The sequence below is a fragment of the Pyrgilauda ruficollis genome, unplaced genomic scaffold (genome assembly GCF_017590135.1).
Source record: "Pyrgilauda ruficollis isolate IOZ18807 unplaced genomic scaffold, ASM1759013v1 scaffold3, whole genome shotgun sequence".
Classification (NCBI taxonomy): Eukaryota; Metazoa; Chordata; class Aves; order Passeriformes; family Passeridae; genus Pyrgilauda; species Pyrgilauda ruficollis.
Window position 1 is genome coordinate 3,828,625 of NW_024524377.1, and position 26,004 is coordinate 3,854,628.

Genomic DNA, 26,004 nt, shown 5'->3' on the forward strand with positions numbered 1-26,004 from the left:
GGAGCTGTGTTAAAATACTATCATCTTTTCCCCCAGATATTGTAATTTATCCTTTAATTTCACAGGGCAGCAACACAGACAGAGTTTAAGGCTAAAGGGACCACATCAAATCAAGTGATTTTATCAGAATACCATGAGCATTCAGCCCATGCAAATGTTTGGCACCTCTGTTAGAAAATAGCCTGGAATAAAATCTTGAAGGGCTCAACCTCGTCCATCGCCTACAATGAGAAGAATAAATACAAAAAAGCTGAATTAATTCTCCTAACTCTGAGTTTACTTCTCACATCTCTTGCAAAAAGAGTGGGCTGCTTGAGAGGCTCTACAGGCAGATGAACACATCCAAAAGAATGGCTTCAAGATACTCCAGAAGAGTCAAACTCTGTGTGGAATAAGGACCACAAACCCCATCGAATATCATGCAGTAATGGGACATGCCATTATTTCTGTATAAAATCAAATTTCTCCTAAAATATTCTATCCTTCATGCACAAGCAAGCTGCACTACAGTGACTGGACAAATTCTTGGGGGACAGTCTTTTACAACACAGTTTATGTGACTCAAATAACTCTTATCTTCATAACAAATTTTTTTTGATCATGCAAATTGTCCCTCTGCCCAAAGCAGTAGCTTTACTAAATATCTGTATTGGCAGAGCTTCAGACATGGTGGGAAACAGTAAGAAAGAATTGCTAAAATAGTGTTTCAAGTAACACTATAGTTAGATTTAGTTAGATTTATGTCAAATATCTGAAAAGCACTAGAGAAAAGGATATACATGGGTCTGCCAAAAAGCCTAGAGAGCACCCTGCCCAAAAAGAGGGTAAAATTATTATCTGGTTTAAGAAAAAGACACAATTTGACTTGGGGATTTAATTATAAGACAGTGGAAAAGTGGAGAGTTCTCCAAAGTAACAGATTAAGCAATAGCAAGACCCAACTTCAGAAGCAATAATCAAAACCAAAATAATTAAAGATACTAGAGAAAATAAAATGCAAATCATAAGTGAAATCTGCTAGCACCTGGAGGAATTCATTATTTGTTCTAAGTTATCTAAAATCTTATCAAATGCATAAAACACAACACAGTAGCCACTGGAAAGTAAAACTCAGCACAATGGTGCTAACACTGCTTTACTGCTATATAGTTTTATCCTATCTGATACCAAACAAAAGCCAGCATTTACTGCAGGTATTTAATCCAGATTATGCAAAATAATTAGGATGTCACATTTTTATATATAATGAATCTGTAGAGCTTTGCTCTAGGATTTAAAAGCTGCCCAGACCAGAGGGAACAGCAGCAGACAATCTGCCTGACAGTGGATTAATGATATGTGTCCAGCTTAGCTCAGCAGCAGTGCCATCAGCTCATTTACTTCACCATCTGGGTAGGCAACTTGTGCATCCTGCAACGTGCCCAGGGACCTCAGTGTGTTAAATCTGGGCTGGAAGTCCAAGCCCAGGGGATGCAGAGCAAAACTCCTTCTGAAGCTAACAAAGTATTGAGAAGCATTCAGGAAGGCAATGAATAGACTCACAGGCAAAACAAGTGCATTTGTGTGCATCTCTAAGTGTACACATATACACTCTTTCCTTGTCAGCACGACAATTTCTTCTCACCTTAAAAGCTCTGAAATATACAGAATTGCACTCAATCCTTTAAATCTGAATTGGAAGAAGATAAACCATTTGTGTGCCAAATCAGTTAGAAATAGCTTCTGGTTTATCCTAAAAAAAACTCACAAAGGAAGGAAAAAAGTTCTGAAAAGCAAGCAACCAAAAGGACACCTTGAAAAACAAGAAGCCACAAACCTAAAGAAACAGCCCTGAACACAATTCTACATTATTTCTACTACAGCCTGCAACAGAAAGCCTCTAATGAATTCAGTGGGTTTTAGATCATGACATGTGTACCTGGTAAAGAGGCAAAAAGCACCAACCACGTTTATATTAATACCAGCCATGGCACTTTGCAAGCACTGTGCACCAATAAACTGTACAAAGACATAACTTCCAAGTTTGAACAATTTCTTTCCTTTAATATCCTCTGAAAGGCTTTTGAAACTGGCAACTCTAATGTGTGTGGGAATAAGCAACACATGATGGCAATAAGTTTGCTATTAATGGAAGGAGTCTGCTGTGTCTGTGGGTAACAAACCCCAGTATCTTTTCATTACAAAGGAGCTTATTGTTACCTTATCACTTACTGTGGGATTTCACTTTGCCTCTCTGGTGATCTGTCTGATCTATTAAGGAAAGCACTGAGCTATGGACAACATACACTTTATAGCAGTTTTATATTTCTGTAGTCCCTGCTGCTTCTGTTAGCCTACTTCCAATGAATTTCAAATAGAAATAAGGAAAAATAAGAAGGTAAAAAAAAAATCCAAGGAGTATTTACAAAATTTCTGACAGGAAAAGAAAATTAACTGTGAGGAAAATGAGGCAAGTTCATACTCAGGAGCTGGAAGTGGTGCTGCATTCCAGGACACGACTGCTGCAACAAAGTTGTGCAGAAAAACAACTGAATCCACCAGCTCTAGCACCTACCAAATAAATCTTTATATGATATCACTGAAGTACTTCTACAGGTCACATACTATATATATATACATATTCAAATTCTTCATAACATATATATGAAGTTCCTTCAGCATGACTGTTTCTGTCCTATTAATTCATTTTCATGCCTGAATCTGAAATATAGGGCAGACAAAACTAAACAGTACTTCATCAGTGTTAATTAGTGCTAGAGAATTAATCAGCAAATGTAGGAAATCACTAGGCACTTTGCAGAAATGCATACAGCATTAAGTAGCATTTAAATAGATGCTGATCTTTCTTTAAGAGTAGTAATTTAAAGATTATTTTCCTGTGATGGGATACTTCAATATTGAATATACAGAGACTAATGTTCAAGGGAACCTGTGCTGTGTTGAAGGGAAAAGTTGCTAAAAATAGCAATTTTTATTTAACAAATGTTTCTACAGTAATCAGAGTCTCAGAAAGAATTAAAAAGTTTTTAAAATATCCATATCTGAGTTCTCTGATGTCTACACACTGTCCAGGTGGGATTATTGCTCCAGGGCTTCCTGTGCTCTGGGAGATAGCAATTTCTTCATATAAGAAATATGGTGTTTCAGGTCAAATTCTACTGATACGTGAGCATTTCTCCCTCAGTCCTCAAGAAGGTCAAGGACTGCCTACAAAACGTGACCTAAGGTGTGCTGCCAGAGATAACTCCTGTCTTTACCTTCTTCACCAGCACAGGAACTTTGGATCCCGACTCAGAACACGGCACAGAGATTTCTGCTGGCTATCGGAACAGGGCTCACCTGATTCTTGAGGTCCAGCTTGGGGCAGGGACGACCTCCATTGTAGGGCTTCTCCTTGAGCCACTTGGATCGGACTCTCACCCCCGGTCCACAGGAGGAGCTGCAAGGAGACCAACTGGACCAATCGCTTAATTTGCAATCAAACGGGCACGGGACCGTGCAAGGCTCTTCAATGTAACCTAAACCAAAGATGTAAGACAGGTTTTAATCACTGCAACCAACCAACTCCCATCCTCTGATGTGACCTGCGCAACCAACACAAAACAAGAACTTAAGGAGAAGGCATTTGGCAGACTGACAACACCATTCAACGTGAGGTTATGGCATCATTTGTGAAGAACAGCAATGACTAAAATTAATTTCTACTTGGTTTAGTCCAAAGAAAGCAGTGATAAAAAGGAATGATGTAAAAGACACACGTTGGCAAAAGTACCTGTTGTGAAGCTGGTGCTCAACAATATGCAGTAATTACCTTCCTTATTAGACCGTGGCCATGACAAATTCTGCAGAATTAAGTGTACAGCCCAGTTGTGTACTCCTTCTGCATTACACTGGCCATCTCCAGAGCTGGCACAGGCAGGAAATAGACACAGGCTCTCTCCCCAGCAGACAGAACCAGAGGATGGGGGAGGCAAGAGAGCTCTTCTCTTGGCAGCTCCCATCAGACGTGTGAGGGACCTGCCTGCCAGCTGGAGCAGTGTGGAATGTATTCTTGGGAGAAGCAGATAAAACCTGCTTCCCCACACCTCACAAGTTCTCTTTGTACCTCTTTCCAAATGCTTTGCTTTTTCTGGGTTTCAAAAATGGCATTTTAAAGCTTTATTTTCACCTTAAGCTGGTTTGACATGAAAGCCCTCACAAGATCACCATCTCTTAAAATCACACCACCAGGCATCTGCAGGACCAGCACCTCACAAATTAAAACCCAACAGGTTCCTCCAAAAAGGCACAACCCCACAGCTGTTTTAGGAGCTGGCATATGGAAAGAGAGACTTTGCAGAGCCCAGCAGTGGCTGTGGAGCTCTTGGTGTGCAGAACAGCAGTAGAAGGTGGCCAAACCCTGGGGGTTTCCATGGAATTAGTGGCACCAGTCCTGGGTTGGCAGTGTGGAATAATTCCTGCACCTTCCTACTTACCATGCTGCATTCATTCTCCCCCGGTTCCTATTATCTGCTTGTCATGTCTGTATGTATTATTTTAATTTAAACAAAAAAGAGATTTCATGTTAGATCATGAAAGCCAGTGGCTGCTCAGATCAGCCTTTATTAGAGGCAGCTTCATCCCTCTGACAGCTCTGGCAATGATGGTTATAGAAATAACTGAACTTCATCCCTACCACTGTTCTGATGTTTCTCATTTTTATGCCCTTTATTTCTGTTTGGTTTTCATCATGCAAACACTCCCTCTTGATTCCTCACCTACAGAATACCAAATTTACTAATTTCGTGACTCTTTTAGGAAGGGCTTCCCCCATCTACCCAGGTGACAGTAACTGCAGCACAGAGGGGAAAAACACCCTAACAACAAAACTCAACCCAGAAGCAGCTGCTGTCCGAAAGCCCCAGACAACCATGAAACACCAAGGCTAAGGAACAGAGATTAGTCTGGTTCAGAGCTGGATTTACTGGCTGAACCATGCCCAAGCCTGCTGTTCACTCTGAACCAGAACTGTGTTACAGCCTGGACATCAACCCACAGCAGCAATTCACTGCCTCCCTCCTGCTCTTCACACTGAAGTCAGCATCAAGAAAGGTTTCAGGCTTATTTAGGCATCCATCCACTGGAAAATATCTTCCTTCTAGTGGTACAAGAAATACTGATGTTGCTTTTGTAAACAGTGCCTTAAAAAACAGCAGCAGCAACAGCTCCTTCAGCTCAGTGCTGCTCTATTTCTCCTCTCCTGATTCCCTGTGATGGTGCTGTTCCTGTTTCTTTACGGCGGCCACCCCTCAGCCTGACAGCTGCAATCATTTCCCACCTCACCCACGCTGTAACTCTTCCCCAGCGCTGCAGACCTGTGCCCATACAATGTGCTCTGGCTGTCATTGCTGCCTCTGATCTCCCTCTGTTGTGGTGCCTCTTCATTTGCAGCTCCAAAGCCAATGGAATTTGGTATCTTAATTATTTCTGACTGAATCCATTCCAGTGATATTGGAATGTTTGAGATATTTCAACTTTGTATGCTTTGTATGCTCACCTCAGTGAGATGACATCCATGCACACACATATACAAATATTTCTAAAACAGACTCACTTTTTTCCCCCAAATAAAACTCTCAAATATCCCACTGATATTCTGTTCCATCTGCTTAGGTTGCCACTCAAAGCGATTCGTAATACATTATGATAAGTAAAAGAAATTTTCTCATGATAGATTTATGAGAAGCATTTCTTAGGCAGTTCTCTAAAGAGTTCTGTTGCACCACCGTATGAAATATCATCTTTCCTTGGGCTGTGTGACAGCCTGGGTAATTAACTCTCAACAGAAACAAAGAAAGTGCCTTGTTTCAAAGTAGGATTAGTCAGAGGGGTTATCAACTTATCAGAGAAGGTAAAATGGGCTAAGTCTTTAGGCAGCTCAAGATCTACATCTATTATAAAATAAATATAAGACAAAAAAAGAGAAATAGACTACAAATAAAAAAAGGCAGATGAAGTTATAATAAACATCTTTCTTATATACAAGAAAGAATATTTTACAATGAACATAGTAGAATACTGGCACAGGTTGCCCAGAGAACCTGTGGATGCCCCATCCCTGCAAGTATGCAAGGCCAGGTTGGATGGGGCTTGGAGCAACCTGGTTGAGCTCACTGGGTTCACATGATGACCTCTAAAAGGTCCCTTCCAACACAGACTGTGCTGTGAAGACTGAAGAACCTGTTGTATTCCATCCCCAGGAAGTGCTGTGAGTTATCCCTCAGTAAACCACAGAATTTCCAAAGACATCCCATTTCTAAGAGGCTGCTCATTCCTTTTGGAGTTTCCTCACCCGTATTTCTTAATTCCACCAAATATAATCAAATACTGGCCAGCTTCTACTGAGCACTACACTTCCATATTGTCCAGAGGAAGCTGATTCTCCATACTGAGCAATGCTACAAAATCAAGATGGGAACCTAACTTTCCTTCAAGCTTTCCTCACAGACTGCCATTACTCTTCTATCAACCACTTAGGGTTAATTCTACACTAAGGTATTTATTCATAGAGTAAAGATTTCACCCAACCAAAATTTTCCTCCAAAAATGTTCCTGTGATGTGCCCTCTCTGCTCAGACAGAGAATGCCTTTATGGATATCTTTTTATGGTGAGTAGTAAACAACATTGTACTCAGCTCATCCATTGCCTGTGAGACCAGGATATTTTATTTTTTTTCTGTAGGAGCCAAGCAATAACTTGCTGTTGTCAGGGGACTAAAAAGACCCACAATAATCCTAGTTTTGGCATGCGTAGAAAACTTGTAGCTTTGGCATGATGTACAATACTAAACAAACAAAAACCCCAAGGCCAATGTGCTATTAAAATCCATTAATAAATAACTCTACATTCAAGCCACTATCCAGAGAAATATCCTTACCATAACAAAATACGAATAAAGTAAATAACATTTCTGAGCTACTGTTCCTCAGCTTGGGAGACCAACTCAAGGCTGAGTTTACACAGCTGGTTTTGTCAGTGTCATCCTTAAATTTCCCACTCATCCATCACATCCCTCATTTTTCTCCCCTCTGTAAAACCTGGTACCAAACAACTGTTATGTTTCCAAAAGCTTCCACAGAAAAATATGTTCTCTACTTTTCAGCCCTGTTCAGCCTGCTTTCCATCTATTCTTAGATTATCTCTTGAAGCTTCCTTTAATCTCCTTTTTAAAATTATCATTACTATTAGTATTTCCCAAAATCTCAAACACTGTTAAAATAAAGCTCATTTAATTCAGACAGAGCAGATGAGAGCCTCTGTCCTACCTGGGCCAACAGCAGGCTCCTGCCCACCACAGAGCTGGAGCTGCACACAGAGATGTCACAGGAGGTAATGACAAGAACACCAGGTTATGTAAATGGACACTTTGAAACATGCTACTGGGAATTGGCAGGAGAAAATGATCTGGATGACCAAATAAGCCTTTTCTACATTTAAGTGCTATTTTTTTTTTCTGCTGAGACACCGTCAACGTACTGGGATGAACAAATGCATTTACCTAGGCTGCACAGCTCATTTTACTATGATTTATTCATTAAGAACAGTGTGCTTGTTGCTCAACAAGCCACAAATGGAGTCTCTAAAGTGTCTCTAACAAACAAAGCACCCACAGATCACACAGGATGTCCTGGGAAGGCTCAGACACACAATGCAGCAGCCCTGACTCACCTCAATTCTCCTGTGCAGCCCAGAGACAAAGCAACAGCACGTGCATAATGGAAGGACCATGCTCTAGTGGCTGTCATGGAATCACAGAAGGTTTGGGTTGGAAGGGATCTCAAAGCTCATCTTGTTCCACCCCCCTACCATGGGCAGGAACATCTTCTACTATCCCAGGTTGCTCCAAACTCTGTCCAACCTGGCCTTGGACACTTCCAGAGATGGGGCATCCACAGCTGCTCTGGGCACCCTGTGCCAGTGTCAGAAAGGCACAAATACACCGTGAAAAAACTCCTATTGTCCCATTTTTATTGTGCTACCCAGCACAGCCAAGGCCTCTTGCAGGCAGCTGGGTGATGGGCTGGGGGATGTCAGTGATGCCACAGGGGGCTGTGCTGGGAGAAGAAGGACATCAGTGGATTTACAAGCCAACATCAGGGACCCTTCCACCTGACTGCTGTACTTCCAAAAGATAAATTTGCTGTGGGTGCAAGGTCTGCACACAGCGTTAAACAACAGTGCCAGCAGCATTCCAAGAGGCTGGCTTAAAAGTGATGAGAAAATAAACATTTCTCCAGCAGCTTTGGAAACAGATGCACCTCTAATTGAATTGGCTTTAAACTCGTTTGTATCCTCTCTAACATATTTCATGGTTTCAATTAACAAACTTCTAGCAGTTCTACCCTTGTTAGTAAACCTTGAGGTGCTTCATAAAACTCAAGGTCATTACTGTGAGAGGGACAATTCTGTGCATCACCACAGCTGCCACAGGTAATAACACTGCTAATTTCCCTTGGAGTCTGTGGGACAGGAGAGATCACCCTTTAACAAACTAGGGAGCAGCAGAGTGGACAGTGACACAGGAGAAATGTTTCTAATTACACAGACCAAAGGAAGAGGGGGGAAAAAATTGATTCATTTTGCAATTAATATTCACATTCACTTGATTACTGACTGTGAAATATCACAAAATAACACCAGTAAATCCAAGCAGTGCTAAAAATCTAATAGCTGAAGACTTTATAAAGGAGACCTGGTGGACCACAGCATTTGGTGGGCCAAATTCTGCTCAGCTGAAGCTCTGGGATGTCCTGCAAGGCAAACCTCTTGCTTTACCTCCGGTTAAAACTCAGCATGGAGTACAGACTGCAGCTCAGAGACTTAACTCCACCAGCTGATCATAGTTCTATGGCTGAGGCTTTCCCAGTGTGCCAAGAATAAGGCAGCCACTGGCCATGGGCCACGTGGCACAAACAAAAGCTCCAGAAGCTTGTGAGCTGCAAGAGGAGCACCTCGTCCCAAATAATCCCCGCTCAAAATCTAAATCCTGCTTCAAGGGAGGAAATCATTAACTGAAGGGAACTAAGCATAGTAAGTCTGGGAGACTTAAGTTGCTAAAAACTTGAGTTGCAGCTGAAAAGGATTTAATCTTGCCACAGAACAAATGTTTAATCTTCTTTTTTTATAGTACACAAGGATTTGAGAGATTTTACACATTATTAGTTTGCTGAGAAATTTAGGAGATAATCTAATTTACATTCAGTAAATGCACAGCCAAAAAATGCAGCAAAAATAACTTCTACATCAAATATTTTGCAAGGCTCAAATAATGGACCCTTAGCTAATTTATTCCCACTTGCTCAACAAAAGATGCACACACTCACGTTATCTCATAGCAGACTGATTAGAGATTCTAAATAGACCAGAGAGGACTTGTAAAGAAGGCTGGTAAGTTTAACTCAACATTATTGTTATTGAAATTCATCCAAAGGTTGGTTTTATTGCTCAATTTCACAGACTCTATAAATCCCGAGGAGGCAGTTGGGTTGATGCTGACTTTGCATTATGATTTCTAATTTCTTTTGATTCTGCATTACAGTTTTCTTCCTTAAAGAACTTCCAAGCAAACACTTGGCATTAGATACAAGCCCTGGTAGTTGATATATTTAATCTTTTAACTCAATAAGGAAATCTTAATTAATTAGCACTTTGCTTGTAACAGATTGCAGAGCAAGCTGAGAACTCTTCCGGAGAAGGAGTCTCGTCTGCTGCCTTCTGAGTGCAAATAAATAGAGCAAATAAACAGGACTTCACAGTGTACGTTCATCTCACAGGGAACACGTGATGCAGGAGGGCAAAAATCCACTGCACAAGTCTGTCCAGGCTCCAAAACCAACTGTGGGAATGATGCTCTCTTTTCCCAGGGCTGCCCTCCCATGGTGAAGGGCTGGCCTGGCTGCTTGGGAGCCCTGACATCTTAACAAAGTCCTTACTCAAATGAAAAACCATCCACTGGGATCAATAGCAGTTAGGGGAGTAGCTCAGCTGTGTTTTTCTGTATACTCTGCTCATCTGCCACTGGGAAAATCATCTGTTTTCTTCAAATAAAACAGAGTTGCCTTTTTTTTTTTTTTTCCTTCCCTTAGCAGTGTTGGAATCCTCTATGTATCAGGAGAAAGACTCAGCCCACTGTATTTTATTATGGATTGTTTACCATATGTTTTTTTCAGGCTACTCAATTAATAGTACGAGCATGTTTTTAAAACAAACCCAAAACTGTGTTTATTTCTTATTATTATTATGATATTTATACAAGAAAACAAGACTTTTTTTGAAGCCTGAACATAATTAAACTGTCCACAGACCATCAAATTCCCTTTTCTCCTACACCTGACTTCTCTCAGAGGCCTGATGGCACAGCAGCTCTGAAAATAGATGTGCACTGCAGAGTGCTCTGAAGATCGATGCAGATTTGGGCAATTTGGACCAGGCAGGAAGAATCTTCCAGAGCCAAGGGTCCATCACTGGGAAAAAGCTGCCACCAAATGTCACTGCAAGTATCTAGCCCCCTCAGTAAATCATATACGTCCGGAAGGTCAATGGTTTCAGGCTCTGCTGGAGCACACTAAGAAACTCAATTTCAGACTTTGGGGCCCTCCGTGGAGAGCATCTTTCTGCCAGTTTCTGAAGCCATGACATTGGGCACTGTCAACACAATATGCCACCTCATTTCTGCTGCCAAGCTGTGACCCCAAGACACAGACAAGCCTCATTTAGACAACTTGCCTTGGACAACAATGTTATGGCTTTCATGTGACAGAATGGGACATGGTGACGCATCTCCCTGCATCCTGATAATGTATTCTGCATGTATTCTGCATTACAATATTGCTTTTATTTCAGACAAAATAAACCAGCAGATGACTTTGCAGAAGACAGGAACACTAATTAGATCAGTGTGCAATTAATATTATCAAGAGGGCTCATAGCAGCATGAAAAACATTTTTTTTCTTTAAATGTACATTCCTAGCTCTTTAATTTACAAACTCAAGGGCCTCTGCTCACGACCAGGTCATACAGACACCTGCAGGGGCAGGGGAAGGTTGTGAGCCAGCTGTGACCTCCACAGCCCCCTCCCCAGTGCCACGGGAGGTGAATGACACAGTGACCCCTCCCTGCCACAGGAGGCGAGTGACACAGCGACCCCCAAATCAATACATTAAAATCAATACTCTGCCTCAATTCCTTCTCCCATCAACACTAAATGAGAAGCCCAACTGCACACTTTAATTATACAGGTGCTGTTTTAGGGATGCCACTAACCATTACCAGCACCAGGAAGATCCATGAGTGCTTTCCCAAAATCCAGGTAGCTGCTGCCAGGTCCCATCTGCTTGCATAAGGAGTTTCACTCCACCTATTAGAGGTCACCTTGCTGCAGAAGCATCTGACCTCCCTGAATAAAGCTGTACTATAAAAAACATCTGACAAAAACACGATTTTGCAGAAGGGAACAGTCCTGGCTCTCCACAGCTCAGGCACAGGGAGAGCAGTGACTCATTTATATGATGGAAAACCTTGAGAGGGAAACAGGACGTTTTTGTGACACTAGCAGGCCCCAGCACAGAGTATAGATGTACTGAATTTCTGATAGACTTTTGTTTCAATTTTGCAGTGTGACTTTGAGTTCTCTGGTTGTGTAGTTCAATCTCCTGTGCTGGAGGACCTCAGTGAATTCAGAAGTAGAAGGCAATGCAATACTGCTAAATAACACTGCTGTTAGTGGTCACTCCCCCATGTTAACCAAATACAAATGAGAGCAGAGATCTCACAGTGGGAATATTTGTGTACAGTGAGGGATATGTGAAGGTTTGCAAAGCAGCCTCTCAGTAATTTAATTTACACCATCCTCACTTGCAAACCTTGGAGGACAGAGAGCTATTAAAGTGTATTTCAGGCCCAGGAAAAGACTAAGGTAGGATAAATTCTCTACTACTCATCAGTATCACAGGGATAATCCTTAGCACAGACTGAGTTGAAGTTCAAGTTTAATTTTAATTAAGTTGCTTCTGAAAATCTTCACAATGCGTCAGACATTAAACCCTTTAACGCCCACTGAACTCCACCACAGTACCTACTATGTCCAGCTGCCACAGGGCTCCCCAGCAGTGGTAAAGATATGGAATTGTCACTCTCCACTCAAAAAGTATTTGTCATCTATTTATTTGCCTGAAATCCTGCTCATAAGAGCTGTATAAAAGGCAAAAAGGTTAAAAAATGCTGCAAAAAACCCCACCTAAGACATAAGAGGAATCCTATAAACTACCACCACATCACTTCCCAGCACAGCCACACATCTCAGAGGGATCATGAAGCTCTCCATGAGCAGTGGAAGTACAGAGGTCTTAAGACTAGAATATGTAATTCATGAGCAGGATTAGGCTAAATATTTCTTCATACTTCCAATATAGCATATTAAATGGAATGACATGTAAGGAGAGAAAAATGTTAATTCTAAGCCTATCTTTGTATGGTAACATTTTATTAGAGCCTTGCCTCATAACAGGCTGTATTTGTGACAAATGTGTTATTAAGGCCAAAGAGACGGGCCACATTTCAAGGAAATTCTCTTTCCCCAGCCTGCTGCAGAAATCAGGGCAGGAGATCACCCAGTGCATTAACCTGCTACCATAGCTCTAAAGCTCCCATGGACTATTTCTACCCTGAGTTACAATTTCTACACTAAAAACATTCCCAAGTCCCATGGAAGAGCTTTAATCAATTTGAAAAATACCAAAAAAAAAAAAAAAAAAAGAAACAAAAACCCCTAACTGAGACTAATAATAGAAACAAAAGGGATGGACATGAGCAAGGGTGGGCAGAGGTGGTCCAGCAAGAGGCAGCTGATGGTGAAAGTCAAACATGAGAAAGTCTGTTTGAGGTCAGTAAAAAGCCATTCCTTCATAAAGTCTGGCACTGCCACCTCTTCAAAGGGGTCATTTTATGGAATGCAGCAAAAAGCATAAAAGAAATTTGGGCAAGAAGATAAGCAATAAAGATGTGCATTTAGAGCTAAGGAGTAACAACAGACATCACTATGACTAAATGCAGCACTTACAGAGGATGCTGCTCCAAAAGCCAAGTCTCTAAATATTTTTTCTTAAGATGCATGTTTCCTTTCTCTAAGAAGATAAAGACCTAGCAGAATGTGCATTTCTGTGTACTAACGCCTCAGGGGAAGTCTTACCTTGCCTTAAATAAGCTTCTTTGACAGCCAGTTTGACCCATTCAGAAATAACTTTTTTGATGGCTGTTTATCTTTGATTCTGTTGCCAGGAAAACACAGAGAACTCAATGTCTGAACATTTGTCCTGTGATCCAATTTCATTTGATAAGTCTTTTAACATCTATAAAGGAAGAACCGTGGCCAAATTTTCTTATGGTGAACAGATTTTGAAAAAGAAAAAAAAAAAAACCAAACAAAGGAAAAGATAAGGAATAAATCATCATTCTTTGAGCACTGCTTTGGGAGCAATATGTAAAAATCCTGTAGTCAAACAAGACATGGAGGCCAGGTCCTTCCCAGGCTCCATGTCTGTGTTACAGCTCCCCTGGCAGCCACAGCTGTAATTAAAAGTGTCACACACCCAAGGAGACAAGTAGGAATGTCAGAGAGAGTCCAGAGCAGAACCCAGCCAGGATTTCAGAGCTAAATTTAGAAGATATTTAGCTGTGAGACAGCAGAAAGGTGTCAAAGTCAAAGGTGGCAGTGGCTTCAAAGAGTCCTGAAGTGGGGACTTGAGGGCAGGACAGTCCTGTGATCCAAACTTAATTCCCATGTCAGGGGATGGGATAGACAGAAAATAAGGTGAATTTTTAGCTGAAACTTCTTCCTTGAGCAGCCTTAGAAAAACTTTCCAGTAGCAATACAGCCATTAATAAAATCCAGTCATGTCATAAAAAGGCCACAGAGAGACACTGTACTGGTTTTGGCTGGAGTAGAGTTAATTTTCTTCACAGTTTCTGGTATGGGGCTGTGTTTTGGATTTGTGCTGCAGTGTTGATAAAAGAGGATGTCTTTGTAATCTCTGGGAAGTGATTACAGAGTGCCTAGCTGGGTTCTGAAATCAACAGGTTGTACTAAAAACTGAAATTTCAATATAAAATGTCACTCAGACTAAGAACAAAATTAAACTTTGGAATATTTTCAAAAACACAGGGAAACGTCTGTTGAGAAAAGTTTCTATTTCTGAAGGTTTTCAAAATCAGGGATTTCTACAATTTCACTCTTCAAAATAAAATTTACTAGATGTGCAAAAATGTATACCACAATAATTACTGAAACTGATACATTTCCAAAAATACAAAAGCATCTATTCAATGTTGCATTTTCAACCTTTTTTTTTTAAATTTTTCCCCCAAAACCTTGTAGGAGCAGCAAGTTTGCTTTCACATCAGGACAGACCTGACTCATATTCCTTTAATCCATTAGGTTCTGCCCATGGCTTTTTAAGCTATACAAATTTGGAGAATGCTTATTAAAATCTAGGGGTTAAAAACTACCTGAAAACAGCACATTTTCTACTAAAATGGGGGGAGTCAATGCCAGCCTTTTCATTTTAGGATGGGTTTGTCCACCAGCATCTGGAGCTCATAGAAGGAGACACTGCACTGTTGAGATTAAGGAGGTGTTTGAGCATCCCTGCTGTGCCCTTCATAAATTCAGAGATAATTAAAGCTTTTTAAGGTGAGCACAGGTCACCTTTAAGCACTCTGTGATTTAAAACCAGGATCTTTTTGTCTGTGGTGTCTTTTTCTTCCAGGTTCCTGTTGTTGTGAGCACAGCAGAATTTGAATAGGATAAGCACTCTTCATAAACTCCTGCTTTCCATAAATTGCCCATCGGATCAAAAGCAGAACCTCCATGCAAGTGCACAGAAATCTCCAGCTTTGATTTGGAACAGATGAGGCACCCTGTGTTCCTCTAAGATTAAAAAAACCCTGTTGGCATCGCACACAAGAAAGAGAAGCAAAGGGACGACGGGAAATCGTTCAAAACAAAGGAGATGGAAATTCAAAAATAGTATGAGCAGCTCAGATGACAGATTGAGAAGCGGATGAACTGCAATTAAAAGGACAATTTCATGGCCAAAGAGGATGCTCCAGGCACAGACAGAAAATTAAGACCCTCTGGACTAGCAGCAAGCTCAACTCAATATAAGAAATCTTCTGATGGGAAGGGAAATCGAGGCAAATTACCAGTTATAATTTTGTAATGTATTTAGAGATAGTTACCTCTACCCATGATTTCATAGGTACATTTCCAAATTAAAGGAAGAAAAACAAGGGTGAACCGAACCTGGGACAAATCACTAGCTCAGCTGGAAAATGCAGATCACTCATTTCTCAAGTTTATTGAATAGATGATCAAGGAAAAAGGTGACACCACCAAAATAAAGCAGTTCATCACAAAAACCAGCCATGAAAAAAAAAAAGAAAAAAAAGTGCACTTTTTTCCTGGAGAAAATATTTGGTATAGAAAAGAATAAAATTCAGAACCGCCTGTGATTTGTATTTTTAAGCTTGTCATATGTAATAACCACTGGCTAACACACAATTACATAGCAGTAAGGATGGGTAAATCAGTCAGTGGTGATCAGCATGCCCACTACAGCTGACCCAAAGTGCTGACACCAGGCTTGCTCAGCTCTGGTGGGTCAGGGCAGAGGTCTCTCTCTCCAGCCCAGGCTTCAGGTCCTGGTACAGAACAAACTGTAGGCCCCAAGCAGGTAGATAGAGCATTTCCCATAAAGGAACAGCTGGAATGCTTCTGTCTTGACTCCTTCTGGACCTTGGGATACTCTGCTTGCAGTAACTACACCAATGGGGAGAAAATGCCCATTTCCAGTTGGGAAGGTATGCTTAAAGGGTTAATATTTTTGCAGAAAATAGGCTTAGGACAGTCAGAGTCTAAACTGGTAGGAAACACAGATGAACAAACTGAATTGGGTTTTTGTTTAGGCTTCCCCCTCGCCCTCCAAGCTGCAAATGCAGAATCACTCTGAAAAGTCAGCATCAGAGCAGGGCCTCAGAACCAGAACCCTTCTGAGCAGTTTATTTCTACACCAGACTCAAGCAAACTGTACATTCACTTGACAACTTTGATACTCTCATATAACAGGTCACACTGACCAAGTGAAATAAACTTTACTCAAGTCTAAGTTCACAAGGTTTCAGTCAGGTAAAATGAAAATCACTGCAGCAAGCAGGCACAAGCCCGGAGTTTGGTCTCCAAAAAGGTACAAACTTAGCTATTCTCTTCTACACCATTTTTATTGTCCTACACCATGTACTCAGGACATTATCAAACCTGGGACAAATTTGCTCCTACACTTGAGGGCCAAATTACATCCCTGCATCTCTCTTTCTACATGTTGCAGTTCTTCAAAAGGAACCATCAAAGAACTGAGGTCTAAGTCTTACAATTTCTCACTTCTGTTCTGGTTCAAGGCAAAGGAATGCAAAGCACTGTCCTGCAGAAGGAAAAGAGCAGGAAACAAAGAGAAGTCAGAAGACCTGAAAGGAGGAAAAGAGGAACCTGCTTATCCCCACCCCATAAAGCAAGAACAATGCCCAGATACCACAATGATTTGCATTCAATATATAAGACAACGGATTAATTGGCCATAATCATGGCCAGCCAGCAAATGTTAAAAGGTCACCTGATACTAATGGTGAGCAAGACAAACTGAGCTGCTTAAAAAAACCACTGTCATGAATAATTTCTCAGGGCTTAGCAATTCTTATGCTTCTGTAAATTGCTCTTCTCCATTATGACTGAAAAGCATTCTGCTAATTATTAATTGGATAATGATTTGTTTCTATCACTAATTCAATAAGGTGTTTAGAAGTGCATTTTGAAAGCTCCCAGCTATAAAGACCATAAATATCAGACTTGTCTTCATGTAACCTTGGAAGGCAGGTCCCAGGTGATGGAAGTGGAGCCTGTGGAGCTTCTGCCCATTTTTAGTCAGTCTATGCCCAAAGTCACTGACCACCCCACTGCCTCTGACGTGGACCCTGTGCCAGGGCAGTGCCACAATCATTTTTGTTCACATAAAAAGCTGAAGACAAGAAAGTGAACAATATTCCCCTGGAGCTAACTCTCCCTACTACCTCCCTAAGAGAAGCTAGACCATTAAAAATGCCACATAAATATCACTGATAGAAAACAGGTTTCAAGGTTATTTAGAAAAGCCCCACGCATAGACAACCTCCCCTTTTTAACAGTGATAAAAACCCTGAGTGTCTCAAAAGAGCAAGTCATGCCACAGGCAAACCCACCTTCCAAAACCCAACAGTTCCCTTTTTGTAGGAGAAAAGGTAATGTGGGGGAAAGGTATACTACTCCTCCTTCATGGGCCACAGAGGCATAATCAATTGGTACAAAAGCACATTGTTGAAACACAAACCATGGAAAGCTGCTTTATGAACCTGTGCAGCCAGCTGGAACAGCCATCAACAGCTGCAAGAGGAATTCACTCCAGGACTGAATCACTTCATTAAGGTGGAAGTTTTTTCTCCTTTTATTACACAGAGCTCAGGCTGCTGATCCATCATGAAGACCCTCCAGAGAGCTGATTTCTCTGCTCCTTTATACCCTCAGGAGCACTCATGGTGCCCACTGTATGACTTAATCTCCTCCTGAGACACCATTTCTCCCCCTCCCATCATACAGCTCATCAGCAGTCTTCCAAACTGCTGCATCCTGCTCCATGCTGACCCAAGACTTTTGGCTCTAAGTCAGAGAGCAGCAGTGGTTTGGGGGCAGCCCAGCTTGAGACTTTGCTCCTAAAATAAAGGCTTATGTCTGTGATAAGTGATAGGACAAGGGAAAATGGCTTCAAATGCACAGATACCAGGGTTAGATTTGGTACAAGGAAGAAATTCTTAACTGTGGTGAAGCTCTAGCACAGGTTGCTCAGAGATGGCTGCCCCATCCCTGGAAGTGTTCAAGGCAGGTTGGACAGGGCTTGGAGCAACCTGGGATAGTGGAAGGGAACTGAAATGAGATTATATTTAAGGTCACTTCCGACTTAAACCATTCAATGAACTGCATATCATGGAAATTGGGAAAAAACACCCATGTGGAATGACACATCCTGCTCTCCCTGATTTTAATTCTGCCCTCTTTCTGACATAGGCTACTTGATTGTACAAGAAATGTAAGTGTCCCAGGAAGCAGGGACATGAAAATATACTCTATGAATTTATGAAAATGCACTCTGTGAATCTGAGCTTAACACAGGCACATAATTGTAGCAGGAGACCACTGGCTGCTGAAGCCATGTGTGCCTGGCATGAGGGACAGCAGGTGATATCACAGGCATTTTGTAATTAAATACAATTATCTCTAGAAAATTGCAAATTCCTTCATTGAAAACAACCATGCAAACCTCCAAACTTAGTGAAAGGGAATAAAAATTTCTAAACAAGTAAAAGCGGAAGTAGGAGATATCTTCAAACAAAATGCTGATTGAAATAAATACACCCCCTCTGAAGCTTATACCTTTATGGGATTTTAAGGGAAATAAAAGAAATATCTCTGGTATTCTGGCACTGTAGCCAACTTTAGCCTTCCTGTGCTTCATTTCCATTGCAGAAATGCCAGCAGACCCTTACACTGAGGAAAACCTCAGTATTAAAGGGCAATAAGAATACATTCGTAAAACTGTGTTCAACACCCAGTGCAAACTTGTGAGAGCTATTCCAGCAAGCACACACCTCGGGTAAGCTCCACAGTGAGCCACGGAGTGCTATTCACACGTGTTGGGGCTGTTCTACATCTCCTTACCCGAACTGCTACAGCGAGATGGCTCCACCAGTCTGCCGCTCCCGTCGTAGCAGGCGATGGCTCGCAGCCGCACGCCCTGGCCGCACTCCCTGGCCGCTCCCTGGGCCGGCATTCCCAGCTGCAGCTCGGGTGGACCCCCTCTGATAATGCAGTCAGACCAATTTCCATGAGGCTGGGAGGTGAACTCCTCACAGGGACACGGTTCTGTCTCAACTTGAGGATAAACTTCCGTATTCTGGCATTTGTCTCGCTTTCTGCTTCGCCCTGTTCCAACCACAGAAATCGGCGCGTTAGCTCAACGTCTGCTGCTCTTGATAACAACACGTCATATTATTTATACTTGCATGAATTCAACACATTAGAACCAAGACAATCTGAATGTTAATATTCAGGGATGTTTCTGAAGCATCTATTAGCTGCTGCCAGTGCTTTGGCATGCAAGGACAACGTACTTATCTCCAGGGGCAACCAGAGAACTTGGAAATACTGTTCTGATGGGTAGATCAAGGAGTAAAATACAAAGTCTTACTCTAGAAATTGCCCAGAAACTGCTTTGTAATTTCATATAATATCATTTTTCCCTAATTATCTGACGGAAATAAATTGATTGTTTTGTCTCTATTTGTTCGTAATCAATGGTTGCCAGGACAACTTCCAGAGGACCCTAAATTAGCTACAACTTCTTTGAGATTTCTTTACAAATTAGTTAAAGATGAGCTGTGCACACAAACCATGCTTTGAAGAAAACAGAAAAAGATAATCCTCAGTAAATTATTAGTGCTGGAAAGCATTTCAATGGTTGTGTTTGCTTTTATGTTTTCCTTTGCTCTGTTCCTTCAACAGGTTTTAAAAGAAAGCTCTTTCAATAGTTTTAGGAAGCAGCAGCAGCATCCAAATAAACCCATAGTGCAGCTCTCTGCAATTGCACTCTCCATGCCCTCCTCCTGTAGGACTTCAAGGCATGAGAAGGGGTCCCCAGTACAAGAAGAAATAATGCAAAAAAGAGAGTTCAAGCTCTCTGCATCCCTACAACTGCTCAAGGGAACAAATATCTGTACACAGCCTCTAAAGATAAAAATCAATGCTTTTCTTGGCACAGGTCAGCCAGCATGCCGTGGAACAATCTTGATGCTGGCTGAGCTCAGGAATGTCTTTGCATTTGGCATCTGCACAGAAGGGAGAATTCATCTTCAACAACAAACTGTATCTATATGCCATCCTCAAAATATTCCTTGGGAATCTTGGATGCACTAAAAACAGTTTTGCAGAAGGTTTTTAAAGCTTTGATCCCAGAAGAAATGTTTTCTCTTCATTGCACATAAATAAGATACTAAAACCAAAAGATAAGTTATATAATTCAACAACCCCCCCCTTTCCAGCCTGGAGCCAAGAGCCATTTCACCACTGACAAGCTGGGTCTCATCAATGCCTGTTTCCATACAAATATGTACCTACCAAGGAAAGGGCCCTGACTCTAGACCCTTAATAACCATCCTGCAAGCCCCAGTTCTTTCAAAATGATATTGTCAGAGTTCTGGGGTATGTAGAATTTGCCAGCACAAAGGGATGCAAAAAAAAAAAAATCAATCAGCATCTTTATAGTTTGGTAGATAAATCTGTTTACATTTTAATGTATATATTTATGAGGAAACGCAGGTACAATCCCCATACTTCAAGGAAAGTCTTGAACTAGATGGGGAGCTCTCTAATGGCATTTCCAGCCTTTTCTGTTTGAGAAGCCCTGAGGAGCCACAAACTCTGTATGTTCAGTTGTGTGTTCTGCATTGTGTTAGTAAATATGGGAATTTGGGATTTGCCCATGTTTTGCCATCATGACACAAAGCACAACACACTGAGGTAAGGATGTTAATAATCTCATACTTATGTGACTGGGTTTTTTTCCAACTTGCCCTGCCATCTGTTTTGTTGGAATCTTCCCCCTAAATGAAGCTGCTATGAAAGCCCTATTTTAAGGCGAAAAGTGACATTGATCCCATACTTTTCACATAGAAATATTTTTAGAATTAGTGGTAGTGATATTTTTACCATCTTTACAGACTGCTTTAAAGATTGCTGCTAAAAATACCATCTCCAAAATTTTCTGAGGACATAAACCCATCAACTAAATAGAATTTTCTTTTTAAATTACATTTCTGAATACTAAAAAGCATTATATATATTAAACATTATCAAGTAGTACATACTGTACATAAAAATTATAGGAAACATTAAAAACGCAGAAAGTGCTTTGTATCTATAATGCAAAGAATTAACTGACTGTACTAATTAACTGAAGACTCACCTAAAAATGGTATTTTCATTATAATGACTTTGAATTTTGATGTGTTCTGTAATAAGTCTTTCAGTTAAGTAATGAAAAATTTTGTATGTAGAGTCAATGATGAATTACAAAGTAAAATGAATTATACTGTTAAAAACTGAGTGGAGGGCAAGCAAATACTTAGCAAACAATTAGAAGATTTCCACTAAATGACATTATCAACTAACTCTTATAATGAAGCCAAAGCATTCACTTGAGCACAGACACATGCAGTTGATGAACAAGAGGTACAATCCATGCACACTTACAGAAAGGTGAAATGAAAACGGATAAAGGTCTCTTAACATCACAAAATAGTTTTGAAAATAGCATTTTCCTTAATCTTTGGACTGAGTTCCTGCAGATGAGATTTTTTTTCAAGACTTTTGTCTACCTCTACTTTTCAAGAAGCATTTCTGCAAATACAAGCTGAAGCCAGTCTCACTGAGTTCCCCTTTTGAGAGGGGGCCAAACCAAAGCCAGTGTCTGATTTGGGTGTCCCTTGCTGCTCCCTGGGGCATTGCCATGTCCCCACCTGGGACACTCACTGCATGTTCATCACGTCCTTTTCAGGACACCTTCACTGGCCACGGGCTGAGACCACGAGCTCCATCCTGGCAGGAAAAACGGAACCCAGCAAGGTCGGATGGGGAGAGACTGGTGGTGGTTGGTCACAAATGCAGTGCAGGTGAGGAGACAAACCAACAGAACCTGGGCATTACAAATCATTTTTGGTCCACTTACTTGAACAGATCTCCATCTGATGTAGAACAGAGTAACAGGATAGGTAGGGCTGTACTGTTTTGTAACTTGCACAATGCTCATAAAGAAAAATCAGATTTAGAACTACCTGTAAGTAATTATTCACTATTTTTTACATATTTTTTGTAAGATCAGGCACCTATTATTTTGCTGGGGATCAAGCATTTCTCCTACTATAAACATACAGGCACTGGTATAGAGAACACTTTAGAATATGCTCTTTGCCAGAAACTACAGGGCATTGTATAATACTGGGGCTTTACGTGAAAAAGAAATCTTTATCTTTTAATGAGCCACACTGATGAATGGCAGCTTGAAACCAGTATAAATGTGTGCTGTAATTGTTAGTAAAACACACAGAATATTCCAGCAGTAACAAATGGAGTAAGAAGACAGCCATGCAGCCAAGGACAAGTGAGTCTAGGAGCAAGGAGCAGTGGTGGCCACCACATTTTGCTGCCCTTCAGGTCCCAGCTTTTATCTCAGCAGATATTCTTACAGCAATTTTAGCACTCTACTCCACAGTCAAAGTCTTTGAAGTTTCACCCCTATTAAAGGAGCAAACTCAAGCCAGGTACATATCAGCTCTCAAACACAACACAGAAACATGAAAAGATGTGAGTGTTGAGAAGAATAATAACAGCAGATTTCTTGTAAACCATGTAAGCACAGTATAATTCTTTTTTACTTAACTATGCACGTGGGGGAAGACAACTCCCAGCAAAACATGTGGTCCCAAACTATTCATGTTAAGGAGTTTTAAAGCTTTTCAGTTTCGTCAGCATTCAAATAACATAATAACAAACCTCGACAGCAAGTATGGAAGACTGATCCATCAAATAGTTTGAACTGGTGAGTTTAATGAACACATGTGAAAGATCAAACAAAGCTGCTCTAATGGTACTGGGTTTTCTTTATTCATGGTATTAATTTGCCCTGTTGAACTGGAATGTACTGCTGAGCACAAAACTCCCAGTTTTAAACTTCCTCCAGAAAATCACACTGATTTGTACTCTTGTATATGTATTTTCTGCAGCTTCCCAGATTAATAGGTTAAAGTTGCACAAACCCTGGTCACTGTTTCATTTGGTTTACATCTAAAACCTTTCCACCAGCAAGTTTTTCTGCACTGCTCTTGTACTGGAATGTGTATAAGGCTGGCAATGATCAGTGCCTGATGAAAAACCAATTAAGGATGTTCTGTCTGGATTTTCCCACCCCTCCAACACTCCAGAGGCATTACTCCCAATCAGACAAATACTGTAAAAGATTATACCTGTGAGCGACCTCCTCCTGCTCCTGGCTGTGTCACAGTCAGAGGAGCAGGCTGTGAATTTAGACCAGGGGGTGAAAGTGCAGTCATCCTTGCAGGGAACGAGGCACTCCTGGACGAGGGCTGGCATCGCTCCTGCCCACCGCACGCAGTCCCCGACGGCAGCAGAGCCCCCCTGCTCCGACAGGCACGTCACAGCTGCAAGCAAGGGCACAGAAATCCTTATGTTCTCATATATATATATTGTATTACACTCTGGGCAGTCAGTCCTGGTGCTCTGTGTGAGATTCTCTCCCCTGGATTAACAGGATAAAGCTGATTTGGTTTTAGGGCATTGTTCATGTGTTACTCAGTGAAGCATCACAAAACCGTGAAGACATGTTCTTATTTGACCAGTGTGTTATCTAAATGATGATATAAACCCAATATTCTCAAGGAGGCAGTCATTTTAAAGGTTGTGGGTACACTTTAACCAATGATACATTGTACAACCAAGCAAGAAAACAGGTAACACCGTGGCCATGTGCCAGAAAACATATTTGGTCCAGGCCAGGATTCATAAGCTGTGATGTGCTTGCTACTTGTGGAATTGAAACTGCTTTAAAGTGGTATAAAAACTATAAAAGAAAGCTACTTTTTCCAAAACCATCATTTTTTCCATATTTCAGATGAAGGGAATGACTGAGCAGATGCTACAGCTAAATGCTTCTTTCATCAAGGTGTAAGTACCCTTAACCAAGGTCTGGCCCCTCCACATTGAGCTCCCTAAATATTGTGATATCTCTTATACTCTCTCACTTTGTTTGTTGTCCTTTTTTAGAATTAATAATTAATTTTTCAAGGTGGATATTGGTACTGTATAGCCATGACAGAGAACAAAAGTATTTAATGTATGAATCTGAGTCACAGGAAGCCTAGGATAAAACTTACTAAATTCAGTGAATTAATAGTAAGTAATTATAATAAATAAAAATAGCCTGCACATCATGGAGTCTTTCATTTCATTAATAATAATTAATTCTCATAAAAACTCCAAGATTATAGGCTATTTATATCATCAGGTGTAGGTTAAACAAAGCAAAGGCAGGTCATGACTTGATTAAGGTAATAAACTCAGGGACAGAGTAATGAACGGAATTTGGCCATGAGATTTTAGTCACGTTGGGCTCTCTGATTCTAGGCAAGTCCACACATTGTATCATAAACCTACTAAGGATGAAGTTATTTAATACAGATTTTATTATTTAACTTTAACAACCTGTGATATTATTTTATGACAATTGCTAAATAATTCTGGTTTCTGAAGCTGCATATATTTTCCTTGTTGCCAGCATTTAATGTGAGTAAGAGTGCATGAAAAGAAAGGTAAAAAGAACTCTGTTTTCTTACAGTTAAAGGATTTACTGGGGTGTAACTCTGCAATGAATACACATGATTTTTTGGGTTTTAACTACAGCACTGTATGGGAGAAAGGAATGGGTTGGCAATCACCTGGAAATAAAAAAGCATCTTATTAAAATGTAATTAGATTCTATGGAAAAAATCAGCATTTTGAAGAGCATGCAAAAGACAAGCAATTGTTAAATGTCTCTTTAGACTCAAGTGACAGCAAATCAGCATATTAATAACCACCTCTAAATTGCTGATCCTTGCCTTTCACTTCCAATCCTGTGACCCTTCCTAGCTCCCAACTCCAGCCGTGAGCCTGGGAGCCCTCCCCTCCTCATTACGGGACAGAGGTCACCACTCTGCAGGGACACGGCGTAATTGGCCTCTTCAGGGAGGTCAAACAAGTGAGAGGCTCTGGTGCCCAAGGTCTGTGTAGCCTCATTACCTTCACCAAGGACACCCCAGGTGTGGCCACACAGCTGTGACCACGTGAGGTGTGACCAAGGGGATGCAGAGCATCTCCTCAGCGTCACAACAGTGGCAGGCAGGGACACGAACATCATCCTCCACTGCCAGAGCCACGCAGCAGGAATTGTGACTCCAGAGCAAACCACCCCACTGCAATGCTCACTGGGAGCTGGCAGAAAAGCACAGCTCATTCCTGACACTATTAATGATGTCAGGACAAGTGATGGAAGTTCTAGATATCAGTGTTAAACCAGGCACCCCACTGCTGTGATCAGTTATTGTCTAACTGCCCCATCTCCTGCACAAATGGCCACAATCTTAAGCATTCAAATAATTCACCAAGTTCACTGAGCCTATCTGGGTGCTAAAATAGATGGATATACGAAAGACATATGAAATCAGGGCAAATATTTGACAGAGATTATGGAGCTTAAAGAAATTATTGACAACAGAAACATGAGAGAGGAAAGTTAATTTAAAGTAACAAATAATCTAGTGGATTAGATATGTATAAGCATGGAGACAAGAAGGGGCTAAAAAGAATATTTAATATATACTCTGATAAGAGACATAACACCTAAGGGAGGGAAGGAGGAAGATCTCCCATGACTCTTGCTACACGCTTAAAACCTGGCTTGAGGTGAGGCTTTATCATTTTGTTTGTTTTAGCATGAACTGCTAAAACAAACAAAATGATAAAGCACAAGCCCATTAGAGCATTTTAACAGACTGGGAAGGGGCAGGCAGAAAGCAGCAGAGGTGATGGACCCAACTCCAGTGGTTCCATCAGGAACCAATTCCCTCATTTCTGCTTCCTGCAAACTTCCCAGTTTACTTAGCTTTAACATCTAGGAGAAAAATATTTTCATATACAGGCACTTCTGGAAAGAGAATGAGAGAAATTTGTTTTCAGTGAACCTTCAGGAAAGTAAAATTATTTATCCTCAGTGGTTTCAAA

General features: G+C 41.0%; 1 protein-coding gene across 1 annotated transcript in view; it reads right to left on the minus strand.

Annotated features, from left to right (window-relative positions):
• The window catches only part of THSD7B (thrombospondin type 1 domain containing 7B), a 242,827-nt gene that overhangs the window by 72,377 nt on the left and 144,446 nt on the right, over positions 1-26,004 (minus strand). Inside the window, exons 12-14 of the mRNA XM_041473183.1 lie at positions 23,193-23,387; positions 18,835-19,098; positions 3,340-3,518 (exon numbers count right to left, since the gene is read on the minus strand). Coding sequence (XP_041329117.1) covers positions 3,340-3,518; positions 18,835-19,098; positions 23,193-23,387 — 638 coding nt within the window. The remainder of the gene's footprint in view (positions 1-3,339; positions 3,519-18,834; positions 19,099-23,192; positions 23,388-26,004) is intronic.